The following is a 12220-nucleotide window of genomic DNA, read 5'->3' on the forward strand; positions in this document are numbered from 1 at the left end:
ACAGGAGCAAACACTCACCATGGGGCTGCAATTTCATAGGGAAATCATGGACACAAAATGACCAATACTGGCTTATCACCATGGAATTCCATGTTCTTTCATTGTCACATTTGTATTTATTGTAGGATAAGGACAGTGAATTTTAAATTAATGTCTCATATAGGTAGAAGTACCAGGAACAAGAAATTATGAAAGTCTGATTTCAACAGGGCTAGTGAACTTTATACTCACTCTTAAAACACAAAATGAAGTCTGTTATGGGATAACTATTTCATTAGGTTGTTAATACTGAATATGCATGTGAATGTGTGTGTGTACAAGTATTTATTTTCACATAAATATAGGCTCTTTCTTGCATGAAACGAGAATAGCTAGTATAGAAGGCCCAGCAAAAGCAACAATTTTAATACATATATAAGAAATTTCTATTAAAACAAAACTAAACAAAACAAATCATATCATGATTGCCTAAACTCTCTTGTTTATACACCAAGAAAAACGAACCCCACTCCCTTCTCCTTGTGCTGTTAAAATAACTTGTGTCCTGTAGCACAAGACAGAGAGGTCACAACATCAGTCACCTGTTGAAAATGGTCAGAACATGCACAGGGAATCTAACATTTATCCCAGTTCCCTCACACACCTTGCTAGCTGCTGAGTACAGCCTCCTTTCCCCCTACCTTGTCATTAATTAATGTAAATACTTGTAGTGTTCACTTACAAGTAAGTGCAGGAAAGTAAAAGAATGTATTTGATAATCTTATCTAAGTCACAGAATTACAGAGCCATGGAATATCCTGAGCTGGAAGGGACCCACAAGGATCATCCAGTGCAGCTCCTGGCCCTGCACAGACATCCCAACAATCCCACCCTGGGCATCCATGAGAGCTTTGTCCAAATGTTCTATTTGGCTCTAGCCAAAAGAAAGCATTTTCAAAGATGTAAAAGGAGTTAAAATACAAGTGTTCTCCATTGCCCTTCCCTGCATATACAATTTGCTTTCAAAGTGTTGAGAAAGTGCAGAACTGTGATAGCAGAACTACAACATCCAGAGCTAGATATACTAAAACATCTTCAAATAACCTCCAAGCAAACAACCCTGTGAAATCCACACTCACCTGAATGTGGTCTGCCCAATTCTCCTCAGTCATGGTTTTCTGAAAAGACAAAATCACCGCTGAGCCATCTTAGGAAAGGGAGGATGTTCCATACAGCAAACTAGAACACCTCATTGTCCCCACTGGCATCACCTGTGACCAAGGAATGCAACATGGACACACAGGACACCTCAGCTCCTCAGTGTCTCCAGCTGGGGCATGGCAGAACACAGCTTGGATGAGGGAACTCTTACACCACAGCACATGAAGCATAAAAATTCCTATGCAGTTTGTGCCCAAACTCATCTCTCCAGCCAGCCATGGGGAGCCATCCTGAGGGCTCCAGCCAAGGCAGGGATCTCAGGGATCATCTGCAAGGCTGAGCCTTCAGAATATAAAAATACAATTTTCCTCAACAGTCAAATAATGAAAAATCCTCTGGAATCATGAGGTCTGGGAAAGGAAACTGATAAGTTAATATTCCCATTCTAATGCAGTTCAGAGCCAAACTTGGGGAGAAACTCAAGAAGGGACCTGCTCTCCACTCTGCCAAGAACTGCATGAGACCCACCATGAGTCTCACCCCAGAGCTGGCAGAGGAAACAGGGAGTGTCAGTGTCACTTTTATGGAAAGATACAAGAGAAAACAGGGAGCAAGAGCCTCAAAGAAAACAGCTTTGAGATATCCAAGCATATCATTTAAATATTAGTGAGATAAAGGAGACATTTAACCAGAGCTCAGACACAGCTGAGAATGGTAAACAGAGAGCACCAAAGAACTCTCAGAAAAAGGGATTGTGTCCAGAAACAGCTGCCAAATGTACCTTAATGGAAATAACTGGCCAGCTTGGATACTTTAAAGCAAGCAAATTCTCCAAAACAAAGGAAGTGGAAGGCCAGAGAGAGCAGAACACCAGATCACGAATCCATTCCCTCTGCTAAACAAATACACCTGGAGAAATGCTCTCTGCTCCCTCTGTGGATGACCAAGCTCCCTACAGTGACATCATCCAACATTAAAGCTCTGAGATGCAGGAGGCTGAAGTGCTCCATCCTCCCCAGCTCCTCTGGCAGTGGGTTTGGCAGGCAGCAAAGACAATCAGAGGCTTCCCTGATGGACTGGGAGGGCTTGGGAGCAAAACTTGGAAAAAACCCTTGATCATAAACGACTAATACACTTTGATTATCTCAATTAAGTTATTAAAAATGTAAATGTAACCAAATTCCCCACACACAACACAGCACGTACCTCAACAAATCTCTTGTAAAAGAGGTAATTCAGGGTTCTCAAGTGCCGCTGATTTATGACATTAGGGCAGAGAGCTGAAAGAAGGAAAAAGACATTTAAGTACAGAGCATTTCCTGGAAGTTTTACTGTCTAGACATTACACTTTTCCTTCCCCAGTGTCAGACTGGGTTTGTGGAAGGCAGGATGCCCTCACCCTTGGAACAATGAGGGACAGACTCACACACTGTCAGCTTATCTCAAGTATAAACTGTTATTTACACTTTCATCCGTGATTAGCAATGCTAATTCTTGGGTCTGATATCTCTGCTTCCACCACCCCTGAGCGATAAGATCCACTCTCTGGTTCAATATGCTCCACAGTCAATGACTTCACACCTTTAATTAGGCAGCATCCTCACATGGGCACCGCCTCAGTCTCTAGAGGCTGCATTCTTTCGGGTTTAATTGGACCTGTGTTGTTAATTCATTCAAGCAGTTGTGAACAGCTCACTCAGGATGTAAACGTGTGGTTGAAGTTTATCCGATAAAACTCAGATCCATGAAAGAGGCTCCACATCCACACAAAGAGGGTGGGGAACACTGCTTTGCTGAGCTAGCAAGACACAGTTGTTGTTATTATTTTTATTGCTGTGACCTTCATTAGATATGGCTCATTACAACTGCATAACCCAAGATCTTCACACAGCACCTTGTTTTGAAATCCAGTGCAAGGAGAGATAAAGGCTGGAGATAAAAGACAAAGTGGCATTAGCACAGGTATCTGTCAGTTCCTGCTGGATGCTGGGCTGCCTGTACAGGGAAAGGCTTCACCAAAGCCTTCCTTGGGCTTTCAGATGGGGCCAAAACCATCTCACCGGGAGCCAGAGAGAGCAGGGCCAGCAGTCACAGTCACAGAGAACAGGAACATTAAATTATCTGTGGCCTCCCTTGAATTAGCACCCACGGGAAGAAACTGATTCCTCATCCCTTTGTGTGCCCCACACAGGGCATGCCCAAGAACTAAACCCCAGGAGAACAAAGAGTGATCTCTGGATACCAGAGCCTGGGTGGATTGATGTGCCACTGGTTACAGCAGCTCCTCAGAGTGCCCTGAAACATCACCTCAGAATGTGAACATTTCCATCTCAAACAGAAATGCTTAAAGCTGTTATTTGTAAGTTAATCTTCCACAGTGTGGCAACAAATCCTTCCCCTCAAAGCATCTGAGGAAATCCCTGCAATTATCACGAAGGATATTGCACCAGTAAATATGGTGGTCTTTCTGGATATTGTCCCAATATCTTGAGGAAAACTCATCAGCTCATGGAAAGGAACACTCTCTGAAGAAAGTAAGATCAACGTAAAAATTAGTAACACCACCTCCTAACTTAAAGTTTTCAAAGCTCTTCAGAAAGAACCATGGCATGACCCCTCCAGGCCACCCAAAAGATCCAGCTTTTTCTTTGAGCTTCTAAAGAAAATATCCAAAGCACAGGCTCTGGTAGAACTGGGGGAGTTGAATGCTTGTGGAAAAAACAGAGGAACGTGGATGGACTGGAAACATGTTTAAAGGCACTGGTGATATATTTTATTCTGATGGAGCAGAGGAACTGAGTTTGAATCTGGGTTTCTGTATTTTATTACAAAAAACAGAGAAGGATGAATCAAAAACACACAGAAAGGTTGGAGAGAGAACAGACTGAGAACAGGCCCGGGAGAAGGACCTGGTGCTGTGGTTGAGAGCTGGACCTGCCCCAGCCCTAAACCCCCTGCCCTGGGCTGATCCCCAACGTGGGCAGCAGGGCAGGGGGGATTCTGCCCCTGTGCTCAGGGGACACCCCACCTGCAGAGCTGCCCCAGCCCTGGGCCCCAGCTCCTGTTGGAATGGGTCCAGAGGAGGCCATGGCGCAGCTCCAGGGGCTGGAGCCCCTCTGCTCTGGAGCCAGGCTGGGAGAGCTGGGGGTGCTCACCTGGAGAGGAGAAGGCTCCAGGGAGAGCTCAGAGCCCCTTGCAGGGCCTGAAGGGGCTCCAGGAGAGCTGGAGAGGGGCTGGGGACAAGGATGGAGGGACAGGACACAGGGAATGGCTTCCCCCTGCCAGAGGGCAGGGCTGGATGGGATACTGGGAATTAGGAATTGTTCCCTGGGAGGGTGGGCAGGCCCTGGCACAGGGTGCCCAGAGCAGCTGTGGCTGCCCCTGGATCCCTGGCAGTGCCCAAGGCCAGGCTGGACAGGGCTTGGAGCAGCCTGGGACAGTGGGAGGTGTCCCTGCCATGGCAGGGGTGGAATGGGATGGGCTTTGAGGTCCCTTCCAACCAAACCAGTTGGGGATTCTATGAAAAATATGAGGGTGAAGGGTAACTTGTTGAGAGACAACAGAATGGAGAGCTGTGGTGGTATTTAACACCTGAGATAAAACACTCTGGAGGAAAATCACCATGGAAGTCAGGAGCAAAAAAGGGGAATAACCTCCTGCTCTCCCTCCAAAGGCATTAATGTCAAGTTGTACAAGTCATTCCCTTGTTTCTATCAGAGCACCTTCTGCCTGGTGAGGAGTCCCAGGCCTCAGCTGGGGCTCTCACTGGTGACTGCCTGGACATGGGCTGGCAGCTCTTCAAGCCCTGAGGATGTGTGGCCAGCTGTGGCTCACCTGTGCAGATGTGGCCGTGCAGAGCCAGCTGTGGCTCACCTGTGCAGATGTGGCCGTGCAGAGCCAGCTGTGGCTCACCTGTGCAGATGTGGCCGTGCACAGCCCTCTCCTGCCCTCTGCTGCCCCGCAGCGCGGCGCTCCCGGCAGCGCGGGGCCGGGCAGGGGCGGTCACACGGACGGAAATCCCACGTTAAACCAAACGGACAACTGGGTGCTCAAGCGAGGGAAACATTCCTCCTGGATCATGTTAAAAAACCTCTGGAAGCCAGCGGCAAACGCTCGCAGCGCTCAGAACCGGAGGTGCTGGTCTGTCACTGTCCCAGCACAGCCCTCCCGGTACCGGGGCTCTCGGGTACCCCCCTCTACCCTCTGTCCCTCCACTTGGATCTCCCTCGTTGGCACGGAGGCACTAAATCCAACAGATGAGGCTGTTACACTTCTTCGAGCAGGATCCTTTCTACCTCAGACTTGGGAATTGTCAACGAAAAACATCACTGAGCTCTCTCTGTGTCCTCCTGGCTGTGCCAAGCCACAGCAGAGAACAGACTCAACCATGCCAACTCTGGGACAGGGCTGTTCCCTCACCTCTGAGATCTGTTTTGACTGGAACATGCATTTGTAAAGTCGATCTCACAGGGTCTCCAAAGACTATTAAGTAATTAGCTTGGAAAAACTGCAGGCTCGTTAAGCTAGAGCACACTGACCCAGGTGTGAGGAAAGACTCTATAAACCTCAATTTCCTCAATCACACACCACTTCTGCCCAGCTTCTTCCTCCCCCAATAAGGGTAATTAAATGAAATCCACACACAGTTTATTGGGACACCTTTGGGACTTGGCGGAAAATATCGCACTTCCCATGCCCTGTTTGGGAGTTAACAGGAATACTGAAATACAGCTCTGGAAAAGAACAGGAGGACTAATCTAAGGGAATTGCTTTATGTTTGGTTTTGGGTTTTTTTTTCCCCTGATGTGTGAGATCTTTTTTTAATTGGGCCACCTCCTATCTGGCTCTGAAATTTAGGGCTGGCAGTTCCCAGGAGTGTTCTCAGTTGCTGACGGACGCCTCAGCTGTGTCTGGCAGTCAGTGTGATTTACTGCGAGTGGGCAAGAGTGAGCTCAAGCAGTCAAATCTCCAAGTCGATTTGGAACTGCAAGTACCGAGTCACACACAAGTTTGCCTTCTCATACCCAGAAACCCCATCCTCCTCCAGCCCTTCAAAGCCACTTCCCTCCCTGCTGCTGCTCTCAGGCTCTCACAGCGGGTGGGAGTCACAGGGAGGAGGAGACCGAAAGCAGCCACAGCATCAGACAAGCCCAGGTGAGGTGACAAGTGTGAGCTCTGCCTCACCACCAGCGTTTGGGGGAACTGCTCAGAACGAGAAATGAGGGCTTCTTTTATCTGTACACTTTGCCCAGCCTGCTTTCTTTTTGTGTGCTTTTCCCTCCCAGTCAGACTTGCTTTTACTAAAGAATGGAGAAAGAACACCCAGAAATTCAGCAAAAGAGAGGGGAGAGATGGGGAGACAAAGAAAGCCACATTACTCCAGCTGCTAGCATTTCCCAATTCAGTTCCAGCACACCCAGCACTAAAGCAGCAATTCCTCTGCAGGTATTCATCCCCTTCCAAAGCACTTCAAAGGAGACTGACAGCCATGGTTTAGCAATGTGTGAATTCCTGCTCATGGTATGATGTAAAAAATAAACACCTACTGTCCAGTATGGGACTGTGGGAGTCACCCAGCACTGGCTTTAGCTGAAGTTCAAACTAGGTGCCCACATCCCCTCTCACACCAGCAGAGGTGGGCAGCCCTCTTGAGCAAGGACTTGCCCTGCACTGCAGACACTGCAGTTTGCATGGGAGAAAGGGCTGGAAGGACTTTTATCTGGAAGGACATTTGTCTGGAAGGAATAGGGTCTGTATTTATCCCGAGGACTCTCCTCACCAGTGAATGGAGGACCAGAAAGATCTGGCCATTATCAGCAGCTACAACATCTGGAAAGCATCATCAGGTTGAAGCACGCTGCATCCCATGGAGTGCACCTGAGCCCAAAACATGCTCCTCTTTAAAATTTTTCTTTTTTTATTATTATTATTTATCAGGATTTTGTATGTGAATAGTTACATCATTTCACCTCTACCATTATATCATGCCCTTGGTGGAGCTTTCATAAGGAAAGAGGAACAACTCTTTTTTCTTTATAGATCATCAAAGACAACACAGCCAGCTGAATGCTCAACACTGTCAAGGAGGGAAAACTACTGAAAACTAATGAATTCCTGGGAAGCTTTTAATTTCTAAATAAATCATTCCCATATGTCTCAGCTTTCACAAGAACATGCTGGGTTTAATTACATCCACTTCTCTTCCAGTGAGCATTTGAAAGGTTTATCTTGTTAACTTTTGAACACCAGTCTGAAGATAGGAAGATTAATATGCAATAATGTTGCTGACAGGTGTTACAAGCCCACAATTTGTGGTTAGAAAACCCTTTTCAGTCCAAGAAAAGAGAATTGCATACCTTGGGTTGATGATGGGAACCTCTGCAGGGTAAAAGCTAATGGTGCACCTAAAAGGGTCTGGTGCAAGGCCCCAAAGAGAAGAAAAAATCAACAGTCCCCACTAAGAACCAAAGAAAAGCAGATTTTGTTAGAGACCTGCTGGTGAAGCTGCTGGTGAAGTGATGGAAAATGTGCTACTTCTCTTGCAAGGTTGCAAGAGCCTTAAAATTTCCCCCACCAACCCCAGTTTATGTAAAGAATACAAAGGGTTGTGAGGCTCCTGCGTCCCAAGGGTTATCTCCTCCCAGCTGATGCACCCACAGCTGAAGAAAACAGATCCCCAGTGAATAATGACTTGCCTCTTATGTGAGAGGAATGGAGTCATAACTCAGAGCTGACCATGGTGTGTTTATGCAGAACCATGCTGAGGTCAGGACTTATTTCATATCATGGCAGAAGCAGTCTATTAGTCACCAGCACTTCATTCTTTGACAGCACAAAGTGATAATTCCCATAACTCACCAGCTCTGTTTTTTCAATGTCATTAATTAAACCCTGAAATTCCCCAGGATAAATGACAGCAAAGATTCCTTGATGAACATGGAAGAAGACAAATTGACTTTTTTCTTTATTACTGAGATAACTCCACAATATGTTGTGATATCCCATACCTGAGTCAACGTTGAATCTCTCCAGGAGCCTGAAGACCAGCTTACTGAGCATTCTGCGGTTAAATTTTTCAGGTTTGTACTTGGACAGGCCTTGATATGGTCTGTAACAACACCAGAGAGACACATCTGTGGCATCATCTAAAGGATGTTTCCCAAATAGCAGACATTTAACAGCAGAGGGATTGGGGTTTGCGGGATGTTGAGAAGGACAGGTTCCTGCCTTTCCCAAGATACGGTGAAAAGCCAACAGCACAACCACACAAATTTCAGTCAACCACTTGAAGCAAGTCCAGAGGCGCATTTTAAAGAAAGTGAGCAACTCCTTTTCATCTCTTTTTCAGAGCTGACAGCAACTATTGCAGCTACACTGTGACTCTGACTGGCTGCTGGCTCTGGCTGCTGCTGGCTCTGAGTGACAGGAGTTATTTGAGTGAGAGGCAATTCAAAAGTGAAAACATACACCATGAGTTGATGAGCACAGGAAGGTTAACCACTTGCATCTCTTGTTTTTCTGCCACTTCATCACAGTGTTATCTACCTGCCAAACCTGTACGACCGATACTGAAAATCACCCTTGTCTGCAGCAAAGCACAAGAGGCTGATTGCTCCAACCTCCTCAGGAAGCTTTGATACTGCTCTGCTGCTGGGGTGTCCTGCACAGGTTTCATCCTGGCAGGAATGGAGCATCTGTCACTAGCAAGGATTCCTCTGTCCTCCAGCCTGGGCCATTGGAGAAGGCTCTGACATAGCCACCAGACTTTTCCCTTTTTCAGCCAAGAAGTCAATATATTGCACTCTCTTACAGTGGGACACGATCACAGACAGACAGCCAGGGGACAGACACACTGCTCTAACCACAGACAGCCAGGGGACAGACACACTCTACTCTGGCATCACCTTGGCCCCAGCTGTTCAGAAAGACAAGTGTTTCTACCTTGTGATGTCTCTGATATCGAAGCTGGGCTCACACCATGTGTCCAGGGTCTGCAAGAGCTTCCTCTGGAGCTCGGGATATTCTGCCACGTATTCTTCCACCAAGTTAGTTTTATCCTGGAGCAGTAGTGGGGTACACATCTAGGAGAAGGAATCCTGTTAAAGCACCGTGCCCTGCCTTTGGTCCCCACGGAGCACGAGAGCGAGCCCCAGCCCTGCCCAAGCCACCAGTGTGCCTGCAGGAGTGCTGTGACATTCGTAACACAAGCATGAGCAAAGCTTCAGTGCAGCAGAGTACTGATCTCTTCCTCAATGATGAGAACAGCCAGGAGTGGCTGCAGCCAGAAAAACCAGGTAGAAGTGTAGTGGGGGCTAATAAAACACTCTGTGCCTAACCTTGATGTAAAAGTACATCAACAACACAACAGGGACTTCTTGGGAATGGAGTAAAGCCTCAGGTGAAAGGCAGCAGGAATTGGAGGGCCCTGGTGGATCTCCTGCTAACAAAAGGTGGATCTGATGACAGAGGAGCCTGCAGAGGAAATGACTCACCTTCTCTACATCTTGATCTGGCTGTAATTTCAGCTTAATACTCAGTATGGCTGCCTAGAAAACATGAAAAAAAGTTGTGTTTTTAGAAGAACACTACAGTGGATAAGTGGGCATTATTCCAAAGTGAAATAAAAATGTTGTTATACACATTTTTAATGTATTAATTATTTCTCTTATGTTGTCAAGCACAAATCCTGCAAATATTTGGCCACACTCATTCCACAAAAGTATAACAATGCTCCTAGCAGAGCTGCATATCCTGAGTAGCAACAGCCCCTGGAGCAAAAATTAAAGATCAAGTTGTTGGGCAGAAAGCAAGCGAAGCACTTGGACAAAACCAGCTGGGATGGATATTTCCTATCAATGTCATGGTAAAAACACCTGGCCCACCACACCTTTCTGAGTGACCCTTATCAGTCTCGCTCTGCCTTTGAAGTTTTGTAAAACAACTGCATTTTGTGAAAGCAACTCAAGATTTTAAACACCCTGAAATCAAAAGGCTACAGTTTCTCTAATTCCTGAGTCACTCCACAGCCCTGAAAGTGCCAGGATCACCACAGGCAGTGAGATGGGAAGAATTGTATTTTTCCCTTTCATGGGATCTCCGAATCCGCAAGAACGTGCAAGACCTGCCACGTTCACAAACTGCCTCCAAATCAGGATCTTCTAGAACCCGCTGGGGTGAACTGCAGGAACTCAAGCTCAGAAGAGCTGGTTCAGCCACTGCTTGTCCCATCCCAGCTGGGGACCACAGGAATGGAAGAAGCTCTAACTGTGCACTGCTTGCGAGGCACAGGCACGGATTAGGATTTACAGGAGGTGAGAGTGTCTCATTTCTGTAGTGTGTGAGAACACTTGGATCCCAAATACAGAATAAGCACTTAATGGGTGGCTTTAATATAGTGCCTTGTGCCAGTAACTGGGGCAATCAGGGCAAGGAGCCTTAAAGCTCATCCCTGCTCACAGCAGCAGCAGTGGATTATGCTCCTTTCTGGGGAATTCGAATTGTGCCTGTATTTCACCCACTGCATCACAGACTGAGTCTGCAAAAGCAGAGAACCAACGCATGCCATGGAAGTTCAGCTGCTCTATCCTACTGCCCCACTTAACAGTGGGAAAACCAGGTTTTTCTGTTTGTTTTGCTTTGGATTTGGTTTTGGGGAAGTTTGGGCGGTTTGTTTTTTCTTTAACACTGCTTCATTGGAAGTCCAGGCTTTATCTTCAAAAGAGAAATCAAGAGAAGAATTTTAAGTGACAAAAAGAGGAATCATCATTAATGCAGAGACTGAACAGAAATACACAGGAGCATTGCTTAGCCCAGCTAAACCTCAACCAAACATCTCCAACTCCAGACTTTGTAACTATTCCACAAGTCACAGGCAAAGAGCTGCTTCTTTCCTCTCACATTATCAGTTTAACAACACAGTGTTCAAGCTGAGTGATTATTCTTGGGCTGAAGATTGCTATTTCTCTTGTGGATGTGAAAAAGGGGTTTGGGTCTCCAAAGCTTTGGCAGCTGGTTTTGCTTTCCTCCCAGCTCCTCAAGACTGCTGAATCAAAAGAAAACATAAAAAAAAAAGAAAAAAAAATTAAAAAAATTAAAAAAAAAAAAATTGCAACTCTCCAGGCCTTGTTTCATCATTTGATCTCATTAGTACCTCCTATTGTAGTCTTAGTTTTAACTGCAACATCCAACAGCTCCCTAATGGCTTTTTAATGTTCAGATTAACCTAATTGCAGCACTGTTATCTACATGGCAGAGGTTTATCTCCAGCTCTACTAACTGTACAGGTGACTTAATCAGATGAACATGTGTGGTGTCAGGTTGGGTTTTCCTCTTTCTCTGGTTGGATATTCCACCCTGTCCCCAAGGGTGTAGAACAACAGATGTTCATTTGTCCAGAGTGTGGGGAGCCCTCCCTTCCCTGCCCAGGCTTGGCAGACACAGCTCCCCCACAGCAGGCCTGGAGGACAGAGGAGCTCCAATCACACAGAGATTCATGGAGTCCTCACAGTTGGACAAGACCTCTAAGATCACCAAATCCAACCATCAACCCAGCACCACCACAGCGTTCACTGCCAAACCATATCCCTGGGTGCCACATCCACATGTTGTTTTGAACATCTCCAGGGATGATGACTCCATTGCTCTGGGCAGCCTGGCCCATAAGCTGTTTTTTAACAGCAATTTAACATCCTCCAGCTGAAGCAGGTAACGGAGCAGGCAGAGTGATGGTGCTGCTGGCAGAGCCTCCTGGCAGCAGGGAACACTCTGGGAGCAGGGCAGCTGCCTGGTCCATGCCTGAAGCTACACATGGAAGGAGAAGCATGAGCTGGGCCCCAGAAACAGGCACCAGGCTGGATGAGGGTGCAGCTCCAGGGGCTGGGCTGAGCGGGAGGCCAGCAGAGATAACATCAGCCTGTTTACAATGGGAATAGTAAGAGAAGAGATATGACTAACTGTAATAAAGATGAAAGTGCTTGGCAGCTTTGTCTGTGGTCTCAACTCCGAGCTATTTTAAGATTTTGTTTTGTTATTATCGTGTTTTGAATTGTTTCATTCCACAAACAAGTTTTGTGTAAAATGA

General features: G+C 46.5%; 1 protein-coding gene across 8 annotated transcripts in view; it reads right to left on the reverse strand.

Annotated features, from left to right (window-relative positions):
- Window positions 1-12220, reverse strand: part of EXD3 (exonuclease 3'-5' domain containing 3) — a 251278-nt gene that overhangs the window by 150960 nt on the left and 88098 nt on the right. For all 8 annotated transcript variants that reach the window (XR_005952833.1, XM_041406503.1, XM_041406504.1 and 5 more), the window contains 5 exons: window positions 9633-9686; window positions 9082-9221; window positions 8148-8248; window positions 2347-2420; window positions 1119-1157 (listed from right to left, as the gene is read on the reverse strand). Coding sequence is in view for 7 of the 8 variants with exons in the window: in XM_041406503.1 (XP_041262437.1) it covers window positions 1119-1157; window positions 2347-2420; window positions 8148-8248; window positions 9082-9221; window positions 9633-9686 (408 nt within the window). In the remaining variant the exon portion in view is untranslated. The remainder of the gene's footprint in view (window positions 1-1118; window positions 1158-2346; window positions 2421-8147; window positions 8249-9081; window positions 9222-9632; window positions 9687-12220) is intronic.

Source organism: Onychostruthus taczanowskii, unplaced genomic scaffold (genome assembly GCF_017590055.1).
Source record: "Onychostruthus taczanowskii isolate IOZ18803 unplaced genomic scaffold, ASM1759005v1 scaffold25, whole genome shotgun sequence".
Lineage (NCBI taxonomy): Eukaryota > Metazoa > Chordata > Aves > Passeriformes > Passeridae > Onychostruthus > Onychostruthus taczanowskii.